Source organism: Oncorhynchus tshawytscha, linkage group LG16, assembly GCF_018296145.1.
Source record: "Oncorhynchus tshawytscha isolate Ot180627B linkage group LG16, Otsh_v2.0, whole genome shotgun sequence".
NCBI classification, from domain to species: domain Eukaryota; kingdom Metazoa; phylum Chordata; class Actinopteri; order Salmoniformes; family Salmonidae; genus Oncorhynchus; species Oncorhynchus tshawytscha.
In genome coordinates this window covers 41988537-42015975 of record NC_056444.1, presented here as the reverse complement: position 1 = coordinate 42015975, position 27439 = coordinate 41988537, and the positions used below count along the sequence as shown (strand labels likewise).

Genomic DNA, 27439 nt, shown 5'->3' with positions numbered 1-27439 from the left:
CTTTGGCACCCATTAAATCATGAACATTAATGAACATTCTATTGTTGTTGTCCAACAAACATGTCCATGTCATTATGAAAAAGTATAGCCTATACACAAAACCGGCAGTCTGCATAGCCGTAATGCTGAAGAGGCATTGGCGCGCTTTACACTCTGACAGGTATTGTGCTTACTGAAACTCCCAAAGTTATCCAATTGTTATATGTTAACTAAGTTGAGGGGTATGCTGCTCATCCCCTTCTTTAGTAAAAGTTGGCTCTATTAGCACTGATTACAAAATGTTGCATGTTACGTAGCTTAACAAGTGAATTGTTTTGCTCTTCTCTCGCTTAGTAGCCTACTCCCTACCAAAAGCCTGTGACTTGTCTGATAATCAGTTAATGTGATTTTGTTTCACTGAATCGCTTCTGTAAAGGTTAATTGGTCTCTGGCTGGGCAAATAAGTACGTGGAGGTGGTGTAGCTCATTTATTGGTTTGCTCATCTATCACTGTTCAGAAACATGCAATAAATCAAGTCTAGGCCTATTATTTTTGCTCTATCGTGTATGGCCAACTCCAAAGCCAGCGGAGGTTGTGAAATATGAACGAGACTGCTTTCGAAAATACCGATTGCTACTATTTTCTATCGTATCGTCAACAAGGCAGTTAACCCACTGTTCCTAGGCCGTCATTGTAAATAAGAATTTGTTCTTAACTGACTTGCCTCGTTAAATAAAAGGTTAATTACATTTTTTTTTAAATAATTGGTACACACACACACACTTCACCACAGTGTTCTCCACTCTATATAATATATGTTTAAAGATGTGTTGTTTATTTGATGTATTGCTAAAATAAAGGTTCAATAAAACAAAGTAATAAACTTGAGTTCTTACTGATAGAAAAAAACTTCAATAGTGGTAAAGACTGACTTCAAAGAGACCACATTCAAGTCCTCCATCCCCCACATAGTCTGATTGCTGCTCTCTCTGGCTCCACAACAACCCCCCGTCCGGCCATCTAGAGGGGTGAATACCCAGCCAGCCTACAAGTAGAGGATGGTAAGTGCTTTACAGCAGAAAGAGACTTGGGACTAGCAGCACAATCTTGTGTTCGAAATACTGTAATTGTAAATAGTGGGTACACTTTTTTTATATATATATTTTTACTGTGCGTTTGGTTTGTGGTGTGTTCACTTATGACATTAGATCAGTGTTGGCTGCTAACTTGGCCCTTATCTTAAATATTTCACTTCTGTGGAGACATTGGATCAGCATTCTTGTCGCGTTTCCTGTTAGTACATTTTATGTAGGGAGGCTAAAGATCCATAATGTATGACATTCCTGGGGGTGTGTAAACGTTTGTTTTTTTTATTAGCATAGCATTTTTGTATGTTTTCTATATGTTATGTTCTTGAACATTTATCAATTTGGCCACTTGGGTACATTTGGGCAAATCATGAAGGACACCTGGGTGACTTCATACATGTAGCTTGCTCATTCTTGATTTATCAGTCTGAAACTTTGCACATACACTGTTGCCCTCTTGTGGACACCATCTAAATTACCTCCAGCTTCCTAGCTGAATGTGTGGTGAATTTTCTCTTGCATTTCAATTTCTTGATAAATTTTTAAAAAAATTAAACGGTTGTTTTTTTCTTTGTATTTTCTTTTACCAGATCGAATGTGTTATATTCTCCTACATTCATTTCACATTTCCACAAACGTCTAGGTTTTTCCTTTCAAATGATATCAAGAATATGCATATCCTTGCTTCAATGCCTGAGCCACAGGCAGTTAGATTTGGGTATGTGATTTTAGCTGCAATTTTTTTTTTAAGGGGCTGATCCTTAAGAGGTTTTAAGTCATTTTTGGGGTTATCTGTACTTTACTTTATTAATCATATTTTTTACAACTTTTACTTCACTACATTCCTAAAGAAAATGCTGGTTGGGACTCCATACATTTTCCCTGACACCCTGCTTAGCAGGACAAAAAAATGGCCCAATTCGCACACTTATCAAGACTGGTCATCACTACTGCCTCTGATCTGGCGGTCTCACACAACAAATGCTTTGTTTTTAAATGATGTCTAAGTGTTGGAGGGTGACCCTGGCTATCCGTAAATTTCAAAAACAAGAAAATGGTGCCGTGTATTTTACTGTGTGACTAACTTTTACTTGTGATATTTTCTATTAAGGTATCTTTACTCAAGTATGAAAATGTAATACTTTTCCCACTACTGCTTGTGAGTGCAAAGAGACAAGGTAAACTCGGTCCATGTAGCTATTTTGTTAGCTATTTATCAGTTGTATTGCTTGGGGATAGAAGCCGTTCAAGAGGCTGTTGGTGTCAGACTTGATGAACCGGTACCTATTGCCGTGTGGCAGCAGAGAAAATAGTCTATGGCCCGTTTCCTGTAGTCCACGATCAGCTCCTTGGTCTTGCTGACATTGAGGTTGTTCTTCCGACACCACACTGCCAGGTCATTGACCTCCTCCCTACAGGCTGACTCATCGTCACCGGCGATCAGACCTACCACAGTCGTGTTATCAGCAAACTTGATAATGGTGTTGGAGTCGTGCGTGGCCATGCAGTCGTGGGTGAACAGGGAGTACAGGAGAGGACTAAGCACACACTCTGTGGGGTCCCTGTGTTAAGGGTCAGCGTGGTGGAGGTGATGTTGCCTAACCCCAACACCTGGTTTCGGCCCGTCAGGAAGTCCAGAACCCAGTTGCTGAGGTGTTCAGACCCAGAGAATGGAGAATGGTGTTGAACGCTGAGCTGTGGTCAATGAACAGCATTCTGTTTGAGACGCTGCCATAACCAGCCTCTCAAAGCACTTCATGATTACAGAAGTGAGTGCTACAGGGCGGTAATCATAGTGTCAGGAAGCCTTATAGTTCTTAAGAACAGGGATGATTGTGGTCATCTTAAAACATGTTGGGATTACAGACTGGGACAAGGAGATGTTGAAAATTACCACGCATATGCCTGCCAGCTGTTCTGTGCATGCTCTGAGAACGCACCCCGGAATACCATCGGGGCCCGCGGCCTTGCGGGTGTTGACCTGATTAAAGACCCTTCTCACGTCGGCCTTGGAAAGCAAGATCACCCAGTCCTCTGGGCCGGTGGCGGCCCACACACCCGGCTCAATGTTGTTGTCAAAGCGTGCATAAAATGCATTGAGTTCGTCTGGTAGAGAGGCATTGTTGGGCAGATCACGGTTGGGTCTTCCTCTGTAATGGACTGTAGCCTCTGCCACATGTGACAGGTGTTGGAGCCTGTGTAATATGATTCCACTGTATTCCTATATTGTCCTTTTGCTCGTTCGATGACTCTGCGGAGGTCATGGCGGGCCTTCTTGTACTTATACATGTCTTCGGGCCGAAGCATCAGGGTTGTCTACGATAGCTCTGTGTGCGGTAGCCCTGCTCTTTAGAGCGTTGGGCCAGTAACCAAAATGTTTGAATCCCCGAGCCAACTAGGTGAAAAGATCTGTAAATGTGCCCTTGAGCAAGGCACTTCACCTTAATTGCTCCTGTAAATTGCTCTGGATAAGAGCGTCTGCTAAAATGACTAATGAAAAGAAATGCCACATACACACAGTATGGGAGTCGGTTCCTTCCATGAAAAAAAGTGCCTTTTGCGTAAAAATTGTGTACCAATATTGGATTTGAAAAGCAAGTTATATTAAATTTAGTGCCCTTTAATATTGACCACATGGATAATTCAATAAGTCTGATTTTTTAAATATCAATAAAGGCTTGCTAAAGTGCCAGAATTCAGTAGTTTGACATGTCCCTCCGTCAACCCTTTGTCACTTCTAGGAAGATTTTAACCCACTTAATCCCGTGCGGTAAGACTTTTGTTCAAAGAAACATTGGAACATCTAATAGTCAAATCAGAGTAAATGCAGTTGAGCTGGTTTTACTCTTTTTGGCCATTTGCTGGTGTTTTGTGGTGGAAAACATATAGACAGGAAAGAAATGCTTTAACAATTGCATTTCTTGCAATCAATTGCCACTCCCTGTTGCAAACAACAAGCTTCCATTCACCCTGTCACAAGGGGATTTATGGCTGATTGACCTGATCAAACCCTGTTACGGTTAACCTTTTTCACTTAATAGGCACTTACTATAGTCATTTTTGTATTTATTAACCTTGAGATTCTGCTCTTTATGGACAGAATGTTAAAATTAGGTTACACTTCTCAAAAGGCACCTAATTGGTGGAAAGACCCAACAAGCTAGTCTCCCTACTGTATTGTATTACGTTGACATGCACACTATTCTAGCATGTTCTTTTTTCTGTACATTTAAACTTTCAGTGAGTTTAGCATTTCTTATCAAGTCCACCAAGCCAATACTGTAGCTCGTTTCCTAGGTAACAAAAGCTTGGCCCTACTTTCATATGTCCAGGGCTTTCCTTGCCAGCCAAATAAGGAAGTGCTCATTGTCCAGTTCTCCCTGCAAGTAATCCTGAACACAAAAGCCATGGACCATTCAATAGGGTGACCTAATATTTGGGGAGAGAGGTCCAAATATGTCCAAGTTTTAACTGAGGGCCTATGGCAAAGCTTCAAAGACTCGCAAAGGCACCTAGACCCATGCTATCCAAGGTCATTACAGAATCTGAAATGCCTTGAACCGGATGACAGATAGTGGGCCAAGATATTACCAATACTGTACTTACAGTCAAGTACAGCATAAAGCCATGTTCTGAAGAAGTTCTGCTGTGAAGCCAAACCATTAATCATGAGCTAAAATAAACTACGGGCCCTCCACCAAAACTTTCATCCTCCAGCTCGCTCTCTTGTTGGAATGATGGGTAATCTGTCTACCGCTATTCTCGATTCAAAAGAGCAGAGGGAGGGAGGGAGAGAGGGAGGGAGGAGGGAAAGAGGGACAGAGCGAGAGGGAGATGTAGAGCGGAGCGATTCTATTAATGTTCAAGCATCCAGTACAGTGACAAAAAGAGCCGCTACTCCATCAGGCCTCTTGAGGTGTGACAGTCCCATGCATACAAATGGGACTTCATCGCTCTCCACAGACTTTCAACAGGGTGCAGCAGGGTGGATCATCGGACGCCCTCTCTCAGGGCTCGAGGTAGAGGCTGCCCCAAGCTACAGATATAGGATCAGTTTACCCTACTCACAGCCCTTGGCATAAACGTTAGGTGGATGAAAAAAAAGATATGCCCAAACTGATCTGTACCAATGACTGCTGCTGACTCTCGAGGGCCATGTCATGCCTATACTGTGGCGTCGCACGCCACAACGTCCACGCCTCTTCTGTACATAGACAACACGTAAACCAAACTTAAAATCATCTTTCAAAAGTTTGTGCTTTATGCTGCTGCCTTGGTGTGAGGTTTTTGCCCTCCCACTCTTAGGCCACATTAGCCACTGCAACTAATTTTCCAATGAAAACCTTTCAGCAGCTCCACAGTAAGTTCACACATTGCAAGGTGAAATGCTGACTCTGCACTAGGGACAGTACAGAAGCCACACATTCCAACCGGGTTAAAGCATGGAAATCCAATGTTGTTTTTTGTCTTGATGGAATCTAAGCACAAGGGAAGAATGGAATGCCGAGCATACATCTCACCAAAATGCATTGGATTGAAAACTTCATCACGACCACAACAGTTGTTTCTAATAACACATAATATGTTAGGATAGTGAATTATAAAGCTTAAAAAAAAGCCCTCTAACTTATATGCTTTGCAGCCAAATAGGACACATGATCAATACAAATGCCACCACTACATTCAGAGCCACAGATCTAGTTGACAGTGTTTTGCTAAAAGACCAAGTGAAAGCGCCATATACAGTACCAGTCAAAAGTTTGGATACACCTACCCATTCAAAGATTTGTCTTTATTTTGACTATTTTCTACATTGTAGAGTAATAGTGAAGACCTCACAACTAGGAAATTTTTTATTTATTTTACCTTTATTTAACCAGGTAGGCAAGTTGAGAACAAGTTCTCATTTACAATTGCGACCTGGCCAAGATAAAGCAAAGCAGTTCGACAGATACAACGACACAGAGTTACACATGGAGTAAAACAAACATACAGTCAATAATACAGTATAAACAAGTCTATATACAATGTGAGCAAATGAGGTGAGAAGGGAGGTAAAGGCAAAAAAGGCCATGGTGGCAAAGTAAATACAATATAGCAAGTAAAACACTGGAATGGTAGTTTTGCAATGGAAGAATGTGCAAAGTAGAAATAAAAATAATGGGGTGCAAAGGAGCAAAATAAATAAATAAATAAAAATTAAATACAGTTGGGAAAGAGGTAGTTGTTTGGGCTAAATTATAATAACACATATGGAATCATGTAGGAACCAAAAAAAAGTGTTCCACAAATCAAAATATATTTTATATTTGAGTTTCTTCAAAGTAGCCAGCCGTTGCATTAATGACGGCTTTGCACACTCCAAACTTGTACTCCATCTCACACAGCTACTCCTAGCACTAGTCTCGCAGTGAGTATTAACATTACAACTAATCAAGACCCCAAAATACAGTAGATATAGAGAGGAGCTTGATTCTGTGTTCATGCCCTTTTCATGAGATCCTGCTATGCATTGATGCAGAAGGCTTCGGAGGCCAGAATGCTATAGTGCATTCCACACGTCCCCATCTCTGCAAACACTGCTGAGCCACAGGCAAAGGAAAGGCCCACATCAGAGGCAGCTGGTAGCACCTTAAATTGGGGAGGGCGGGCTCATAGTAATGGCGGGAATGGAATGAATGGTATCAAATACATCAAACATGTGGTTTCCATGTGTTTGATACCATTCCATTCACTCCAGTCTACTGTGGCCTACCGAACTACCACCCCCTTACATCACTAAACCAACACAATCCTAACAGGATAAAGATACCCATTTGCAAATATAGGTTGAAAATATGTTCTATATTGTCTCCCCCCAAGAAAATTGGTCTACCATTACAGCTGAGAAATATATCCAACAACCCTAAAGAACTGGATAATACGCTTGGGATAATTCTCAGAGCAGTGGGTTCAATAAGGCTGCTTACTGACCCATAGTGGTCCCACTTTGCATTCAATTCCCAAAAATCACATAGGCAGTTCAGGTACAGTGAAACTCAATACTTACAACTGTCGCCCGTTTGTGGTATACACACTTTCAAGCATTTGCAAATGAGGATAATTAAATATTCTCATCTAAAACAATAATTACATAGTGAGTGGGTGTGAAGCCACAATTGGGGTTTGTTTACAAATCTTATGTTAAAGGCCCAGAGTAGTCTGTTTTTCCTGTGTTTTGTATCATATTGTACAACAGCTGATGAAACTAACACTGAAAAATTGTTATTTAACTAGGCAAGTCTGATCGGTGCTGGTTGAAAATACAATCTACACAGGACCTTCTGTTGTGGTTTGCATGGGCAGGAGTTTCGGCATGCCTGGTGACATCACCATGCAGTAAATTGGCTAATAAATCAATAACAGAGATAGTACTAAACCTCTCTGCCAATAACAGATAGTTTTCACTTTTCCCTTCCCCTCTCAGACAGTCCTAGCTAAATTCTTGCTTTGAGAAATAGTTGAGTTAAAAAGCATTTTTTGCCAATTTTAATGTAAAACTACTACAGCAAGGCACTTCATTGTTAGCCGGAAATGATTTGATATTGGTATAAAAACGGCTGCATTCGGCCTTTATTATATAATTATTTGTGTGTTGAATAATTACACAACCTACAAACTAACTATTAATGTAGCTACCATGTAAATAGGTTTTAGGACACTTGATGTAAAGTGGGAATTAGTCACACAACACAACAAATAGGCTCAAGTCCATGTCAATTTCATCTAGTCTAATTCATAGCCATAGGGCACAGGCAGAAGAGAGCAGTGAATGAGAGTCATTTCACACGTTTGTTGTTCTACATGCGTCAAACAGAGAAGGGGAGTGTTGTCTCGTCTGTCCGTCTACTCTCGATTCGGATACAGTGTGCGTTCACCTTATTTCGAATCAAGTGTCTGCTTCTCATACAAGTCAAGGTTAACAAGCCGGCCGTGTCTGCAGTGGTTGAAAACGGCGAGGGGTGGAGGTTCAAGGGAGGGGTGAGTAGTCTTGAAAAACCTGAACGTAGCCACTGTGTTGCCTATAGTCGGGTTTTCGAGACTAAGGCGGGGTGAGGTGCAATGATTGTATAGCCTGGCCTGCTGTACAATGATGATGCATACATACACCGATATTTTCAACTTGGTTACATGCGGCAGGATTGTCAATCAATAACATATAAAACATAGGCTTTTCGTGGATTAAAGATGGAAATGAAAGGGTAGATTAAACAATTCATCATAAGAAAAGATTTTCAGATACACAATAAACTAGACCCAGTCGAAAACTACTGTGCGCACTAATCCGGTTGGCAATATGCCTTCTGGTGCCGTGGGCTTGGCAGCGCGGAATGGAGTTCTATAATGGTGGAAAATAAATTATTCTCACTATGCAGGGTGAGCATAGTATAACAGAAAACAGATGTCAAGACAATACAACAAAAAGTGTGCTGCGGGCACAACTCTTACCTTTCTCTCCATTGCTGAGATCCAGTCTGTGCACTCTCAAGCAAACTGAAATAATGTTCCTGAAGATCTGTGCGGTGTTCACTCCTCAACTTCCACACGGCTACTCGATCACTCCCCCATTAGGTAGACTGGTACATCGGCAACTGTAGACACAGTAGGGGAGGGGACGCAGTCTCGGGGATGGAGCGGGGTCTGGTGAAGCTTAGTTCGTTTCAAGAAGCGCAGGCGCGGGTTCTGCTAGAGATAAAATATAATAAAAAATTGCGACTAGCAGGGAGTGTCATCAAATTACCGCTTCTACCGTTGACACACACACTGTCTGCCCACTAAAATATTTCACAAGATGTGTAAACCGTTAGGGAATATTAGTCTCTTAATGCAAATGGTTTAATGAAAAGGGCACAAAGGATGACGAGCTGTCTGTAGCGCGTCATGATGCAGTGGGAAATTATACTTCAACGATTTTACCGAGTTCCAATTCATATAAGGAAATCAGTCAATTTAAATAAATAAATTATGCCCTAATCTATGTATTTTTCATGAATGGGCAGGGCGCAGCCATGGGTGGACCTGGGGAGCCAGGTCCAGCCAATCAGGAGTTTTTCCCCACAAAAGGGCTTTATTACAGACAGAAATACTCCTGTTTCATCAGCTGTCCTGATGTCTGGTCTCAGACAATCCCGCAGGTGAAATAGCCAGATTGTGGAGGTCCTGTGCTGGCATGATTACTTGGTCTGTGGTTGTTGGACATAGGTCGTTTGGACATACTGCCAAATTCTCTTAAACGACGTTGGAGGCGGCTTATGGCAGAGAAATGAACATTGAATTATCTGGCAACAGCTCTGGTGGACATTCTCTCACAACTTAAGACATCTTTGGCATTGGGTTGTGTGACAAAACAGACCATTTTAGAGAGGCCTTTTATTGTCCCCAGCACAAGGTGCACCCGTGTAATGATCACACTGTTTAATCAGCTTCTTGATATGCCATGCCGGTCAGGTGGATGGGTTATCTTGGAAAAGGAGAAATGCTCACGAATAGAGATGTAAACAAATTTGTGCACATTTGAGAGAAATACACTTTGTGCCTATGGAACATTTCTGGGATATTTTATTTCAGCACATGAAACATGGGACCAACACTTCACTTTATTTTTTTGTTCAGAAAATATATATGGTCTGTACGATTACAGCCCCTTTCATCACCTGAGCATCATAATGTTGATAGTTAAATGCAACCGAATTGATCATGGCCAAAAGAACCCAAACAAACTTTAAAGAACCTTACAGAACGTAATAAATAAGCCTTTCATTAAAAATACCTGATTATTATATCATTATGTATTATCTTGTGAAGTTTTATTTTATAGCATTTGTAACAATGTCAATACAGGTTCTCTGCATTATATTGGTAAGTCAAGTATCAACACTATTGAAAAATTGCTTTATTGAAATAAGGTACTGCGTGTCCCCTCATCAAATACAACAGTTGCACTTTAGGAACTAGTGAAAATTGTTAACTATTCAAATGCAATCCATGATTATTTTCAAAGTCTGGAGATTTGCTCATGCTATTTGCATATGGCAGTTAAACACTTTTTACTTGGTTACAAAACTAAAATAGTACTGCAGTGATATTTTCTCTTGAAGACAAGCACAACAAATGAGGTGAGATGGCATTACAGATTTCAGACCATCTTGGAGCAGCAGATACATTATTTAGTATTATTACGTCGAGGTTTGCTTGTTTTGGGCCTTTATTAATCCTGGACATCAAAGTAGTCGATTGCCGGCTCTTCTTTGACTGCCTTGGACCAGCTGCTCACACCATCAGTCCTGATGACAAAAACAAGAACCACAGTTAACTAGCTGTAGCTGGATAGCTACAAGTCATTGGGACATTGAGAGCCTACAAACTAAGGTCCAATTCGGGTCCATGTCCTCAGTTCCAATTTAGGCCTGTATGTGTGAGGAGTCTTTCAGTGTGTGGAGTGAGGAGTCGTTCATTGAAAATCCTAGTCATTGGAGACTCCATTACCCGCAGTATTAGACTTAAAAACAAATCATCCAGCGATCATACACTGTTCACCAGGGGGCAGGGCTACCGGCGTTAAGGCTAATCTGAAGAGGGTGCTGGCTAAAGTTACAACTGGCGAGTGTAGAGAGTATAGGGATATTTTTATCCATGTCGGCACCAACGATGTTAGGATGAAACAGTCAGCGGTCACCAAGCACAACATAGCTTCAGCATGTAAATCAGCTAGAAAGATGTCGGCATCGAGTAATTCTCTGGCCCCCTCCCAGTTAGGGGGAGTGATGAGTCTCACAACTCAAATCACTGGTTGAAAACTTTTCTGCCCCTCCCAAAAGATAGAATTTGTAGATAATTGGCCCTCTTTCTGGGACTCACCCCCAAACAGGACCAAGCCTGGCCTGCTGAGGAGTGACGGACTCCATCCTACCTGAAGGGCTCATCTTATCTACGAACATAGACAGGGCTCTAACTCCTCTAGCTCCACAATGAGAGAGCCTGCTGCCTGGCCTGCACCCTCTTAGCCAGCCTGCCAGCTTAGTGGAGTCTGCCACCAGCACAGTCAGTGTAGTCAGCTCAGCTATCCCCATTGAGACCGTGTCTGTGCCTCGACCTAGGTTGGGAAAAACTAAACCTTGGCGGTGTTCGCCTTAGCAATCTCACTGGAATAAAGACCTCCTCCATTCCTGCCATTATTGAAAGAAATTGTGATACCTCATCTCAAAATAGGGCTAGTTAATGTTAGATTCCTCGCTTCCAAGGCAGATATAGTCAATTAACTAATCACTGGTCATAATCTTGATGTGATTGGCCCGACTGAAACATGGCTTAAGCCTGATGAATTTACTGTGTTAAATGAGGCCTCACCTCCTGGTTACACTAGTGACCATATCCCCCGCGCATCCTGCAAAGCCGGGGGTGTTGCTAACATTTATGAAAGCTAATTTTAATTTACAAAAAAAGAAAACACATTATCGTCTTTTGAGCTTCTAGTCATGAAATCCATGCCTCCTGGGCCATATACAGCGTTCCTCGCTGTGTTCCTATCGGACCTTGTTGTCATGGCAGATGATTCTCATTTTTGGTGACTTCAATATTCACATGGAAAAGTCCAGAGACACACTCCAAAAGGCTTTCAGAGCCATCATCGACTCAGTGGGTTTAGTCCAACATGTCTCCGGACCTACTCACTGCCACAGTCATACTTTGGACCTAGTTTTGTCCCATGGAATAAATGTTGTGGATATTAATGTTTTTCCTTATAATCCTGAACTATCAGACCACCATTTTATTACGTTTGCAATCGCAACAAATAATCTGCTCAGACCCCAACAAAGGATCATCAAAAGTTGTCCAATAAATTCTCAGACAACCCAAAGATTCCTAGATGCCCTTCCAAACTCCCTCTGCCTACCCAAGGATGTCAGAGTACAAAAATCAGTTAACCACCTAACTGAGGAACTCAATTTAACCTTGCATAATACCCTAGATGCAGTCACACCCCTAAAAACAAAAAACATGTGTCATAAGAAACTAGCTCCCTGGTATACGGAATATACCCGAGCTCTGAAGCAAGCTTCCAGAAAATTTGAACGGAAATGGGGCGACACCAAACTGGAATTCTTCAGACGAGCTTGGAAAGACAGTACCGTGCAGTATCGAAGGGCCCTCACTGCTGCTCGATCATCTTATTTTTCCAATTTAGAGGAAAATAAGAACAATCCAAAAATGTATTTTTGATACAGTCGCAAAGCTAACTAAAAAGCAGCATTCCCCAAGAAAGGATGGCTTTCACTTCAGCAGTAATAAATTCATGAACTTCTTTGAGGAAAAGATCATGATCATTAGAAAGCAAATTACAGACTCCTCTTTAAATCTGTGTATTCCTCCAAAGCTCAGTTGTCCTGAGTCTGCACAACTCTTGACACATTGATGAAAATAATCATGGCCTATAAACCTTCAAGCTGCATACTGGACCCTATTCCAACTAAACTACTGAAAGAGCTGCTTCCTGTGTTGACCCTCCTTTGTTGAACATAATAAACAGTTCTCTATTCACTGGATGTGTACCAAACTAACTAAAAGTGGCAGTAATAAAGCCTCTCTTGAAAAAGCCAAACGTTGACCCAGAAAATATAACTAACTAAATCGGCCTATATCGAATCTTCCATTCCTCAAAAAAAAAAAAAAAGCTGTTGCACGGCAACTCACTGTCCTTACTGAAGACAAACAAAGTATATGAAACGCTTCAGTCTGGTTTTAGACCCAATAATAGCATTGAGACTGCACTTGTGAAGGTGGTAAATTACCTTTTAATGGCGTCAGACCGAGGCCCTGAATCTGTTCTCATGCTCCTAGACCTTAGTGCTGCTTTTGATACCAATCACCCACCACATTCTTTTGGAGATATTGGAAACCCAAATTGGTCTACATGGACAAGTTCTGGCCTGGGTTAGATCTTATCTGTCAGAAAGATATCAGTTGGTCTCTGTGGATGGTTTGTCCTCTGACAAATCAACTGTAAATGTCGGTGTTTCCTCAAAGTTCCGTTTTAGGATCACTATTGTTTTCACTATATACACTGCTCAAAAAAAAATAAAAGGAACACTAAAATAACACATCCTAGATCTGAATGAATGAAATATTCTTATTAAATACTTTTTTCTTCACATAGTTGAATTTGCTGACAACAAAATCACAAAAATGATCAATGGAAATCAAATTTATCAACCCATGGAGGTCTGGATTTGGAGTTACACTCAAAATGAAAGTGGAAAACCACACTACAGGCTGATCCAACTTTGATGTAATGTCCTTAAAACAAGTCAAAATGAGGCTCAGTAGTGCGTGTGGCCTTCACGTGCCTGTATGACCTCCCTACAACGCCTGGGCATGCTCCTGATGAGGTGGCGGATGGTCTCCTGAGGGATCTCCTCCCAGACCTGGATTAAAGCATCTGCCAACTCCTGGACAGTCTATGGGTGGAGCAAGACATGATGTCCCAGATGTGCTCAATTGGATTCAGGTCTGGGGAACGGGCGGGCCATCCATAGCATCAATGCCTTCCTCTTGCAGGAACTGCTGACACACTCCAGCCACATGAGGTCTAGCATTAGGAGGAACCCAGGGCCAACCGCACCAGCATATGGTCTCACAAGGGTTCTGAGGATCTCATCTTGGTACCTAATGGCAGTCAGGCTACCTCTGGCGAGCACATGGAGGGCTGTGCGGCCCCCCAAAGAAATGCCACCCCACACCATGACTGACCCACCGCCAAACCGGTCATGCTGGAGGATGTTGCAGGCAGCAGAACGTTCTCCACGGCGTCTCCAGACTCTGTCACGTCTGTCACGTACTCAGTGTGAACCTGCTTTCATCTGTGAAGAGCACAGGGCGCCAGTGGCGAATTTGCCAATCTTGGTGTTCTCTGGCAAATGCCAAACGTCCTGCATGGTGTTGGGCTGTAAGCACAACCCCCACCTGTGGACGTCGTGCCCTCATACCACCCTCACGGAGTCTGTTTCTGACCGTTTTAGCAGACACATGCACATTTGTGGCCTGCTGGAGGTCATTTTGCAGGGCTCTGGCAGTGCTTCTCCTGCTCCTCCTTGCACAAAGGCGGAGGTAGTGGTCCTGCTGCTGGGTTGTTGCCCTCCTACGGCCTCCTCCACGTCGCCTGATGTACTGGCCTGCTTCCTAAGTGGACAGTTTGATTTCACAGAAGTGTAATTGACTTGGAGTTACATTGTGTTGTTTAAGTGTTCCCTTTATTTTTTTGAGCAGTGTAAATTTATATTTTACCTCTTGATGTCATTCGGAAACAATGTTAACTTTCACTGCTATGCGGATGACACGCAGCTGTACATTGATGAAACATGGTGAAGCCCAAAATTGCCCTCCCTGGAACCCTATGTTTCAGACATAAGGAAGTGGATGGCTGCAAATGGTCTACTTTTAAACTCGGACAAAACAGAGATGCTAGTTCTAGGTCCCAAGAAACAAAGATCTTCTGTTGAATCTGACAAATAATATTGGTTGTACAGTCGTCTCAAATAAAACTGAAGGACCTCGGAGTTACTCTGGGCCCTGAACTCTCTTTTGACGAACATATCAAGACTGTTTCAAGGACAGCTTTTTTCCATCTCCAACATTCCAAAAATCACAAAATTGCCGTAAATTATGCAGAAAAATGTATCCATGCTTTTGTCACTTCTAGGTTAGACTACTGCAATGCTCTACTTTCCAGCGACCCGGATAAAGCACTAAATAAACTTCAGTTAGTGCCAAACATGGCTGGTAGAAACTTGACTACAACCCAAAAAATGGATCATATTACTCCAGTGCTAGCTTCTCTACACTGGCTTCCTGTTAAGGCTAGGACTGATTTCAAAGGTTTTACTGCTAACCTACAAAGCATTAGATGGGCTTGCTACCCTACCCATCTTTCCGATTTGGTCCTGCCGTACATACCTACACGTACGCTACGGTCACAAGACGCAGCCCTTTTTTATGGAATGGTCTGCCTACCCATGTGAGAGACGCAGACTCGGTCTCGACCTTTGAGTATTTACTGAAGACTCATCTCTTCAGTAGGTTCTATGATTGAGTGTAGTCTGGCCCAGGAGTGTGAAGGTGAACGATAAGGCACTGGAGCGACGAACCGCCCTTGCCGTCTCTGCCTGCCCGGTTCCCCTCTCTCCACTGGGATTCTCTGCCTCTAACCCTATTACAGGGGCTGAGTCACTGGCGCTCTTCCATGTTGTCCCTAGGAGGGGTGCATCACTTGAGTGGGTTGAGTCACTGATGTGATCTTCCTGTCTGGGTTGGCGCCCCCCCTTGGGTTGTGCGTGGCAGAGATCTTTGTGGGCCTCGTCTCAGAATGGTAAGTTGGTGGTTGAAGATATCCCTCTAGTGGTGTGGGGGCTGTGCTTTGGCAAAGTGGGTGGGGTTATATCCTGCCTGTTTGGCCCTGCTCGGGAGTATCGTCGGATGGGGCCAGTGTCTCCAGACCCCTCCTGTCTCAGCCTCCAGTATTTATGCTGCAGAAGTTTGTGTTTCGGGGTGGCTAGGGTCAGTCTGTTATATCTGGAGTATTTCTCCAATCTTATCCAGTGTCCTGTGTGAATTTAAGTATGCTCTCTCTAATTTTCTTTCTCTCTCGGAGGAAATGAGCCCTTGGACCATGCCTCAGGACTACCTGGCCTGATGACTCCTTGCTGTCCCCAGTCCAACTGGCCATGCTGCTGCTCCAGTTTCAACTGTTCTGCATGCGGCTATGAAACCCTGACCTGTTCACCGGACGTGCTACCTGTCCCAGACCTACTGTTTTCAACTCTCTAGAGTAAGCAAGAGTGGTAGAGATACTCTTAATGATCGGCTATGAAAAGCCAACTGACATTTACTCCTGAGGTGCTGACTTGCTGCACCCTCGCCAACCACTGTGATTATTATTATTTGACCATGCTGGTCATTTATGAACATTTGAACATCTTGGCCATGTTCTGTTATAATCTCCACCCGTCACAGCCAGAAGAGGACTGGCCAGCCCTCATAGCCTGGTTCCTCTAGGTTTCTTCCTAGGTTCTGGCCTTTCTAGGGAGTTTTTCCTAGTCACCGTGTTTCTACACCTGCATTGCTTGCGGTTTGGGGTTTTAGGATGGGTCTCTGTACAACACTCTGACATCAGCTGATGTAAGAAGGGCTTTATAAATACATTTGATTGATTGATTTCAATGTGTGAGTGCAAAGACGCATGCCTACTTGCTATGTTGTTTGATATGGGCAATGGGTGGGGGAGCCCTTGAGACCCCTGTATCTCTCTCTATCAGGGACGTCAGTGTTGAGTTAGGACAGGCAGACTTCCCCCTGCACAGAACAAAAAGTACAGTTACAACATATCCTCAGAACAGCAGAGGCACAGCACTGTCTGAATTGTTCACAATACACATGCCTTCATACAAAATATACTCAGCTGATACTGTTGCACAGACAGTAATTAAAGTATTTTTAAAGCTACAACATGGATCTATTTTGAGATCATAGATTGTAACGCGTTACCTGATGGCGGTGATAACCACGTTGCGTTTGGGCTCGCTGTCGTAGCTCACGCTCTCTACGTTGTAGACCTCAGCCAGCTCGTGGACTATCTTCCTGTGCTCTCTGTTCATTGGGGGGAAGCAGTGGCTCCTCTTGGACAGTTTACCCTGAAAACAGGTTACACACACACACACACACACCACTCAAGACTTCATGTTTCCACTATGAAAGATTGTTCCGAGTCCCCATTTGATTTAAGGTTTAAATAAATGTTGTCCTAATAAACATCGCAAGCTACCGGCGCTGATTCACTGGACATTATGCTGACTAAAGTAGTATTTCCCAATGTTCAGAACCAAAAGGGATAACCAACGACAAATCGAACCTTTAGCGATCATCATCAATACCCATCGTAATACACAAGGACATTCAAATACTTCAAGTCTTTCCTGCACTCCTTCAACTAAGGGGACCAGAAGCTTTTAGCTAAATGCAGACTACGCAAACCGAAGGTCCTCTAGTTAAGCTGGTAGTGGTTTAGGGAAACCCAGTCATGTATAGGGAAATGCTGGCCCTGTATAAAGTATTTAAATCCAACACCATCTCATCTAACTGCTCTTAAATAATACACGCTGTACTCAATTTAAGTGGTGGGTGACATTCCATGCCAAAGAGGCGTGTGTTTTATTCCTGTCCCTGTGCTTTAATTCCGTGTTAAATTCACCCCATCTGTGTTCAAAATGGCAACCTATTCCCCATTTCGTGCACTACTTTTGACCAGGACCCATAGGGCTCTGTTCAAAAGTAGTGCACTATTATAAGGAATAGGGTGTTATTCAGCACACAACCTAAGTCTATTGGTCTCTTACCTTGCTGGCCAACTCAACCAGATTCTTGATCATCTCTTCAACCTCGCTGACAAACTTCAAATCTTTTCTAAATTTGGAAAAATAAGAAATACTTTACGTTGTGATAAAGCAGTGGAGAAGGTGGAAAGTTAAGTTCCTTGGTGTACACATCTTGAACAAACTGAATTGGTCCACCCACACAGACTGCGTTGTGAAGAAGGCGCAACAGCACCTCTTCAACCTCAGCAGGCTGAAAAAATGTGGCTCGTCACCAAAAACAAACTTTTACAGATGCACAATCGAGTACATCCTGTCGGGCTGTATCACCGCCTGGTACGGCAACTGCTCCGCCCACAACCGTAAGGCTCTCCAGAGGGCAGGGAGGTCTGCACAACACATCACCGGGGACAAACTACCTGCCCTCCAGGACACCTACAGCACCCAGTGCCACAGGAAGCCAAAAAGATCATCAAGGACAACAACCACCCGAGACACTGCCTGTTCACCCCGCTATCATCCAGAAGGCGAGGTCAGTACAGGTGCATCAAAGCTGGGACCGAGAGACTGAAAAACAGCTTCTATCTCAAGGCCATCAGACTGTTAAACAGCCACCACTAACATTGAGTGGCTGCTACCAACATACTGACTCCAATCTCTAGCCACTTTAACAATTAAAAATTGGATGTAATAAATGTATCACTAGTCACTTTAAACAATGCACTTTATATAATGTTTATATACTCTACATTACTCATCTCATATGCATGTACTGTACTCTATACCATCTACTGCATCTTGCCTATGTCGCACCATTGCTCATCCATACATTTATGTGTACATATTCTTATTCATTCCTTTACACTTGTGTGTATAAGGTAGTTGTGAAATTGTTAGATATTACTGCACGGTTGGAACTAGAAGCACAAGCATTTCGCTACACTCACATTAACATCTGCTAACCATGTGTATGTGACCAATAAAATGTGATTTTGATTTAAAGACATCAATGAAATGTGAAAATGATGTCTCAGAGCACACCGGTAGTGGCTCGAAGTACATCGGTGCCATCAATTGGCCTTCAAATTGGGAAATATTATCCCCATAACATACACACAAAGACAAAAATATCTGAGAACATTCTCGGCATGCATTGGATAATACATTACATGTATTGGTACACCACCTGGCATCTCCTCGGAGGCTGTCACTATAAGTAGAGGAGGAGGTGCGGATGTTGAAGGGGTCCACTGAAGGGTAACTCTGTAGGGCCACAGCCAATCGCCTGTCAGGACACATACACACAACCGAACATGGGCAGACACTAAGGTCCACTGATCTAAAGAAGACTAGAAAAGGAAAAAGCTCGATGTTGACTGCACATTTTAAGAAAACAAAAATCCATTCGACAGCCTAAAGCAATGTGCTATCAAGTGGCTGTCTGTGTGTGCAGGGCTCCAGACTAGCATTTTCCCCTGGTGCCACTAGCTCACGGTTTGGTCACACCAAGTTTCCCCCCCACAGCGTTAAGCAATAGGAAAATAAGTGTGTAAATCGCTTTATAAAGTCATTCACAGTGCTTCAGATGGTATGATTGAATAGCCTAACATCTCAGTATTCTATAAATAAGTTGTTTCGTCTAACATGTCCAAGAATCCGGTGATTGTCATGAATTGTGGGTTGACAATAGGGTATTGTTATATTTTACTCTTAAAATATGACTCCAGAATGTTGTTGTTCAATGGAGATGAATTCGCCTACTTTATGTGAACTAAAACCATATGCTAAGTATTTTGGGGCCAATTCACCATGAGGAAGTGAAAACACTTAACACATTAGATCGCTAACACAAAATATAATACCCAGTGCTAGTAGCCATTTATTAAATCTATCAGTAAAAGTAATGTCCTAAACATTTTTTTGCAATTGTAGCCTACTACCCTATGCACTCGCAAGGGCCGATGCGCATTCCACTTTTGCACGCTTCGTATCTCAAAGCCATATCAAATTTCTTGCGATCGGTTGTAAGATAGTCTATTTGACAGTTAACAGTAGTTGCTTCCAAAGCTGTGTTTTTCCAGCAATTCCCAGAGCGCACAACGGGCAGAGAGAGAGAGAGAGAGAGATCGGCTCACTCATCACAGCAGCAGGCCCTAGTGAATCATGCACATGAGACTAAAATGGCTGCGGTCTGGAGCCCTGCTGTGTGCGAGCGCACAACAGCTGTGCAAAAACTGACCTGTTCCTTTCCAGTGCAGCACACCCTTCGTCACACTCCAACCTGAGACGGAACACACAGAGACATTAACATGAGCTGGAAACGGTACACTCATATTTTGTACAAGGTGAACAACTATGTTTTGTATGCTATAAGGTTAGGTCCCATCTTACTTGGCCTGTTTCATCTCCTTCTTAGTGATGAGACCGATGTCTACCGAGTCACCCAGCTGCATGTCAGACAGCTTACTGGCCATGGCAATGGCTGCATACCTACAGCACAGGGACACATAATGGGAACCACTGGTTGGCACCGCATGCACAGTCAAGTTCGGAAAAGTGCACATGGAATAAGTGAAAAGTCTGGTTTAGAGCACGCATTTAAGGTAGTTGTTTGATTCTACTGTACAGGCACTTAAGGACACACGCGTGCGCACCTCTGATGTGCACTGGCTGCCTCCGTGCACACTACCGTTTCCTTTCTCCGGCCGCAGTCACACTGTAGCGCCACCTGTGGGACAGACATGGAAACGCATGAAACCCTGGCCACAAGAAGAAGACTGCTGCTGTCCAACACTGCTGCCAGTATCTCCACGTCTGACCCATGTGCCCGAGTATTTGAAGAGCTACGGTCATTTCGGGGGGACATTTTCCATATGTTTACAGTCAGAATGTCACCCTACATGTAGTGCAATCTCGCTATAGCACAGGTGCCACATTTTTTATTTAATTAGCCTTTATTTAACCAGGATAAAATCCCTCGAGTCAGTTGGTTGAACATTAAACTTTTTGTACCTTGGCAGCGCAGGTGTTGCGCGGGCAACTGGTGCCCTTGTGGCAAGGGGCGTTGCAGGGGTGGCCACAGTCGGCACGGGGCAGCACACAGGGCTGGCGGCAGGCGCCCTTGGCAAGACATTCTCCCCGGTGGCAGATGCGGCGGCAGAGGTGGAGGTCACACAGCAGCACCCTGTTGCAGGTCAGACCACAGGAGATGTCCTGCAGGTGGCACGGAATGTTGCTCCTTCGCTGCGGGGGAAGGCTTTGGTTAAGTATCCCAAATAGCACCCTATTCCCTATATAGGACACTAATTTTGACTACAGCCCATAGGGCTCTGGTCAAACGGAGTGTACTATATAGGGAATAGGGTGCCATTTAGGGCACACCCTATACTTTCAAAGGGAAGCCGGTTGAAGGTTAGATCGATGCAGCCAATAGGCTAATATCAGGAAAGTTACCTCATGCTTTCCCATGCACCACTTCTGAGTGAGGTAAGTACAGGGTGGGCACTTCTCCTCACTGTGGCAATTATGGAACACTGAGGACATAAACAGACAGTATGAGACGAGACCGAAGAATAAACATTCTCAGGCACTATAAAGTGAAATGTTTCATCCCAAATGGCACCATATATATACACATATATATATATAGTCAAAAGTAGGGCACTAAATAGGAATGCAGCTCGTAAGAGATGTCATGACTTGCAGTCTTCCAGGTGAATTGTAGTTATTTCTTTGGTTCTAGAGGTGGTTGATTCTTTACCTTGGTGGTCACACTTGTGCCTCCTGGTACACAGGTTCTTACACTCTAAGGGCTTGGTGCCACAGGCGATTGGGGGGAACAGGACAGTCCCCCCACAGTGGCACGCCAGCTCATCAAAACCTAAACACAGGAAACAGGCAGGCAATCAGAGGGATGTGGCCCATGACAACCGGTCTGGCAGGTTACTTAGCTAATGGGGCCATGTGATCTCAATGATCAAGACACAGCATACAGTATCACACTAACACATGTCAATAGGAGACAGTGAAAATTAAGTGGAAGTTAAGATTCACCCCCACTGTTATAGTAAATGGATTTCCTACCCTGTGAAATAGGATGTGCTCTAGACTTAAGCAAGATAAGATATGGTGAGGAACATTGCCATTTGAACCAAAAAGAATCGCAAAGCCTGGATAAAATGACTCAGGCGTCTGTGCATCTGCTGGCATGTGAACATCTGTTGGCAGTGCCACTGGGAGTAGCACTGGGAACGTTGACTGGTACTCACTGGTTTGCCAGCAGGGTTGGCAGTTCCCACGGTGACAGAGCTCTTGGCAGCGGTGGAGGCCACAGTTGAGCTTGTAGCCACAGACCAGAGAGCATGTGTGTTCCACACCCTATGGGGCGGGGACATATGTCAGTGTGACACCAGCTAGATAGTAGGCAGGCACATCTGGATGCCCTCTGTAGTGCCATCAATTCATTCCTAATAACTACTACCAAATTCATTCAGGTAACTAATGTATGACTTTTACTTCCTGACTGGGTTCTTTACAAACTGGGTGCCACACACTGCTTTCTGTCACTCACCACACAGCACAGCTCGCCACATTTGTGTCGGCCACAGGAGCGCTTCTTGAGGCAGCGCTTCTCACAGGTAAAAATCAGTCCATCTACAATTAGGAGGAAGGAAAGAGATTAAATTAAGAGGACATTATGACAATGGATGAGGCACTTAAGTACAAGACAAATCTACTTTTAGTAAGTACAGTGGCAACACCCCCCCCCCCAAAGAGTGAAAAAAATCTTACCTTCATTCTGGATGGTTGCACAGGGAACATCCTGAAAACAAAGAGTTGGTCTTCAGGGGTTCTCTTTGGTAGAACAGAATTACACCTCCATTTGCAACAGTGCGCAATCTATGCAGAACTATTGAAATTGGCGCTGGAGATGGCTGCCGTTTTACAATCCCTTAACCAATTGTGAGTGTGTTTTTTCACGTTATTTGTAACTTATTTGGTACGCAATGTTTCTGCCACCGTGTCTTATGACCAAAAAGAGCTTCTAGATACCAGGACAGCGATTACTCACCCTGTACTGAAGGAATACCTTTTCTTTAACGAGTCGGACAGGAAAGATTTACTTCAGCCGCCCGACAAGACCCTCATCCCCGTCATTCTCAGGAGAGACAAATATCGGGGACGAAGGTCCAGGTGCCTTGTAAGGATCCGGCAGCGAGCGGGTAATCTCCCTTTACCATCGGTCCTATTAGCCAACGTACAATCAATGGAAATTAAAATAGACGAACTACAATCACGTATGTCCTACCAACAGGACATTAAAAACGAATATCTTATGTTTCACGGAGTCGTGGTTGAACGACAACATGAATAAAATACAGCAGGCAGGTTTTAAGCTTTTCCGGTAGGAAAGAACAGCGGCCTCTGGTAAGACAAGAGCTGGCTGTCTATGTATATTGTAACAGCTGGTGCACTAAATCTAAGGAAGTCTCGGGGTTTTGCTCACCTGAGGTAAAGTAACTCATGATAAGCTGTAGACCACACTATTCACCAAGAGAGTTTTCATCTAAATTCTTGAAAGCTGTCTATTTACCAACACAAACTGATGCTGGCACAAAGATCACTGAGCTGTATACCGCCATAAGCAAACAGGAAAACGCTCATCCAGAGGCGGCGCTCCTGGTAGCCGGGGACATTAATGCATGTACACTTAAATCAGTTTTACAAAATTTCTATCAGCATATTAAATGTGCAACCAGAGGTGGAGGTGGGGAGAAGAAAATAATAAAAAAACAACCTCTAGACCACCATTTGGCAAATATGACCATACTTCTATCCTCCCGACTCCTGCTTACAAGCAAAAACTAAAGCAGGAAGCACCAGTGACTCGGTCAATAAGAAAGTGGTCAGATGAAGCAGATGCTATAGGACTGTTTTGCTAGCACAGACTAAAATATTCAGCGATTCTTCCGATGGCATTATGGAGTACACCACATCAGTCACTGGCTTCATCAATAAGTGCATCAATGACGTTGTCTCCACAGTGACCGTACGGCCATACCCAAACTAGAAGCCATGGATTACAGGCAACATCCGCACTGAGCTAAAGGATAGAGCTGCCGCTTTCAAGGAGCGGGACTAACCTGGCAGCTTATAAGAAATCCCGCTATGCCCTTCCGACGAACCATCAAACAGGCAAAGGGTCAATACAGGACTAAGATGGAATCGTACTACACCGGCTCCGACACTTGTCGGAGGTGGCAAGGCTTGCTAACTATTACAGACTACAAAGGGAAGCACAGTTGTGAGCTGCCCATTGACACAAGCCTACCAGATGAGCTAAATTACTTTATGCTCACTTCTAGGAAAGTAACACTGAAACATGCATGAGAGCGTCAGCTGTTCCGGAGGACTGTGTGATCACGCTCTCTGTTGCCGATGTGAGCAAGACCTTTAAACAGGTCAACATTCACAAGGCAGCAGCGCCAGACGGATTACCAGGACGTGCACTCTGAGCATGCGCTGACCAACTGGCAATTGTCTTCACTGATATTTTCCACCTCCAACTGAGTCTGTAATACCAACATGCAGACCACCATAGTGTCTGTGCCCAAGAACACTAAGGTAACCTGCCTAAATGAGTACTGACCCGTAGCACTCACATCTGTAGCCATGAAGTGCTTTGAAAGGCTGGTCATGGCTCACATCAACACCATTATCCCAGAAACCCTAGACCAACGCCCAATTTGCATACCGCACCAACAGATCCACAGATGATGCAATCTATTGCACTCCAAGCTGCCCTTTCCCACCTGGACAAAAGGAACACCTATGTGAGAATGCTATTCATTGACTACAGCTCAGTGTTCAACACCATAGTACTCAAAGCGCATCACTAAGCTAAGGACCCTGTGACTAAACGCCTCCCTCTGAAACTGGATCCTGGACTTCCTGACGGGTCACCCCCAGGTGGTAAGGGTAGGTAAGAACACATCCGCCACGCTGATCCTCAACACAGGGGCCCCTCAGGGGTGCGTGCTCAGTCACCTCCTGTACTCCCTGTTCACTCATGACTGCATGGCCAGGCACGACGCCAACACCATCATTAAGTTTGCTGATGACACAATAGTGGTAGGCCTGATCACCGACAATGATGAGACAGCCTATAGGGAGGAGGTCAGAGACCTGGCCATGTGGTGCCAGGACAACAACCTCTCCCTCAATGTGATCAAGACAAAGGAGTTGATTGTGTACTACAGGAAAAAGACTGAGAATGGGAGAGTGCTCATCGACGGGGCTGTAGTAGAGCAGGTTGAGAGCTTCAAGTTCCTTGGTGTTCACATCAACAAACTATCATGGTCTAAGCACATTAAGACTGTCGTGAAGAGGGCACAACAAAACCTATTCCCCCTCAGGAGACTGAAAATATTTGGGGTCCTATGATCCTCAATAGGTTCTACGGCTGCACCATCAAGAGCACTGGTTGCATCACAGCCTGGTAGGGCAACTGCTCGGCCCCGCAAGGCACTACAGAGGGTAGTGTGTATGGCCTAGTACATCACCGGGGCCAAGCTTCCTGCCATCCAGCACCTCTATACCAGGCTGTGTCATAGGAAAGCCCAAAAAATTGTCAAAGACTCCAGCACCCCAGTCATTGACTGTTCTCTCTTCTACCGCACAGCAAGCGGTACTGGAGCGCCAAGTCTAGGTCTAAGAGGCTTCTTAACAACTTCTACACCCAAGCCATAAGACTCCTGAACAGCTAATCGAAGGGTTACCCAGACCCCTCTTTTACGCTGCTGCTACTCTGTTTATTATCTATGCAGTCACTAACTCTACCTACATGTACATATTACTTCAACAACCTCAACTAACCAGTGCCCCCCCCGCACATCAACTCTGTACCGGTACCTCCTGTATATAGCCTCACTATTGTTATTTTACTGCTGTTTAATTATTTGTTACTTTTATTTTCTATTTTTTATTTTTTTTACTTAACTTATGTTTTCTTAAAACTTCGTAAAGCATTGTTGGTTAAGGGCTTGTAAGTAAGCATTTCACTGTAAGGTCTACACCGGTTGTATTTGGCGCATGAGACAAATACAATTTGATTACATTTGAAGACTTTCCCTCGCGATACAAGCATGATACAAACACCATAGATGTACAGTACTCCTTTTTGGGGACTAACATTGATCTTCGAACCACATCTGCATTTGATGGTGGAGGTGAGTGTGCAGGGGCCACAGCAGCCCTCGTGGCACAGCTTCTCACAGATGTGGATGGTCTCTGTAATGACATGGGGGAACAAGTCAACACATTTAAATCCCATAGAAAGATCATACCTGTGGACACACTGTCGGTCTTACCGTTGGATCCACAGGGCAGGGGCTTGTTGCAGGTCTTGCCACAGGAAGGGATGGGGTCAGAGCAGCTGCGGCGCTCAGGGTAGCCCAGCTCCAGGAGCTTGGCCAAGGACGTCTGCCCACAGGGGCAATTCCTCACCAGCCTGGGGGAGCGTGGGCACGGCTGGCACGGCCCACGGTGGCACACCTGCTTGCATCGGTGGGCCTCACAGTCCAACATCCTGGGAGCGAGAAAATATTGCGAATCAGAAAATCAATAAATAATATAGAAGGCATGATTGGAGCAAGGAAAAGGATGCTCCGCAAATCTGGCTAAGACATTACTAATCTTCAGGCGGAAAGAGATCATATTCTAAAAGTAGCAAACTAAAAAGTTATTTTCCATCTGCTGGTTAGAACGTACTTGCCACATGCTTTCTGACAGGAGAAGTGTCCTGAGCCGTCAAAGCAGTCTTTATCCGTCCCACACAGCACCTCCCGATAGACAACGCCACAGAAGCACACTGCAATAGCACGTCAGCAGGTCAAAGGTTAAGAAAAACAGGAGACCGCATCAGTGTAACGCATTACCACAGCTAAGAGACTGAGACCAGGACAAGTCATCGCTATTTTTTATATTATGTGGAACTTCTTGTAGTATCTCACCCTGCTGGACCTGTAGTTGGCACGGCTGGCACAGTCCGCTGTGGCACGCCTGGGTACAGGTGTGTTCGGTACAGTTGAGGATCAAGTCACACTGCTTGTCACAGTGGATGGCAGTGGCCTGGCCACACCGCATTGGCTGACTGCAGAGAGAAGTATGGATGTATTTTACTGTGAGTGTTTGGGCTGAGGTGCAAAGTTTCCTATACCAATTGTTAAACCTTAGTAATAGTGACACAGAAATGACGAACATTTGGCAGCCTAAGCTAAGGTACAGTTGAAGGCTGAAGTTTACATACACTTAGGTTGGAGTCATTAAAACTCATTTTTCAACCACTCCAAAGTTCTTGTTAACAAACTGTAGTTTTTGCAAGTTGGTTAGGACATCTACTTTGTGCATCACAAGGCATTTTTCCAACAATTGTTTGCAGACAGATTATTTCACTTATAATTCACTGGATCACAATTCCAGTCAGTCAGAAGTTTACATACACTAAGTTGACTGTGCCTTTAAACAGCTTGGAAAATTCCAGAAAATTATGTCATGGCTATAGAAGCTTCCGATAGGCTAATTGACATCATTTGAGTCAATTGGAGGTGTACCTGTGGATGTATTTCAAAGCATACCTTCAAACTCAAGTGCCTCTTTGCTTGACAGTATGGGGAAATCAAAAGAAATCAGCCAAGACCTCAAAATAAATTTTAGACCTCCACAAGTCTGGTTCATCCTTGGGAGCAATTTCCAAACACCTGAAGGTACCACGTTTATCTGAACAAACAATTTTTGGTGCGAAAAGTGCAAATCAATCCCAGAACAGCAAAGGACCTTGTGAAGATGCTGGAGGAAACAGGTACAAAGGTATCTATATTCACAGTAAAACGAGTCCTATATTGACATAACCTGAAAGGCCGCTCAGCAAGGAAGAAGCCACTGCTCCAAAACCGCCATAAAAAAGCCAGACT

General features: G+C 43.9%; 2 protein-coding genes across 3 annotated transcripts in view; both read right to left on the bottom strand.

Annotated features, from left to right (window-relative positions):
- Positions 1–8795, bottom strand: part of LOC112215686 (SWI/SNF-related matrix-associated actin-dependent regulator of chromatin subfamily D member 3) — a 109439-nt gene extending 100644 nt beyond the window's left edge. Inside the window, exon 1 of the mRNA XM_024374938.2 lies at positions 8557–8795. Coding sequence (XP_024230706.1) covers positions 8557–8568 — 12 coding nt within the window. The 5' untranslated portion in view covers positions 8569–8795. The remainder of the gene's footprint in view (positions 1–8556) is intronic.
- A 1190-nt stretch (positions 8796–9985) lies between these two features.
- Positions 9986–27439, bottom strand: part of LOC112215685 (transcriptional repressor NF-X1) — a 28471-nt gene continuing 11017 nt past the window's right edge. The window contains exons 7-24 of one of the 2 annotated variants that reach the window (XM_024374930.2): positions 26480–26619; positions 26238–26337; positions 25838–26055; positions 25660–25757; positions 22260–22290; positions 22039–22121; positions 21737–21845; positions 21229–21348; positions 20922–21001; positions 20481–20711; positions 20123–20196; positions 19860–19958; positions 19708–19749; positions 18655–18753; positions 17493–17559; positions 16645–16790; positions 16348–16452; positions 9986–10391 (exon numbers count right to left, since the gene is read on the bottom strand). In XM_024374930.2, coding sequence (XP_024230698.1) covers positions 10316–10391; positions 16348–16452; positions 16645–16790; positions 17493–17559; positions 18655–18753; positions 19708–19749; positions 19860–19958; positions 20123–20196; positions 20481–20711; positions 20922–21001; positions 21229–21348; positions 21737–21845; positions 22039–22121; positions 22260–22290; positions 25660–25757; positions 25838–26055; positions 26238–26337; positions 26480–26619 — 1918 coding nt within the window. In that variant the 3' untranslated portion in view covers positions 9986–10315. Of the gene's footprint in view, positions 10392–16347; positions 16453–16644; positions 16791–17492; positions 17560–18637; positions 18754–19707; positions 19750–19859; positions 19959–20122; positions 20197–20480; positions 20712–20921; positions 21002–21228; positions 21349–21736; positions 21846–22038; positions 22122–22259; positions 22291–25659; positions 25758–25837; positions 26056–26237; positions 26338–26479; positions 26620–27439 lie in introns of those variants that run through there. The other variant, XR_002948248.2, reaches the window with a different exon arrangement.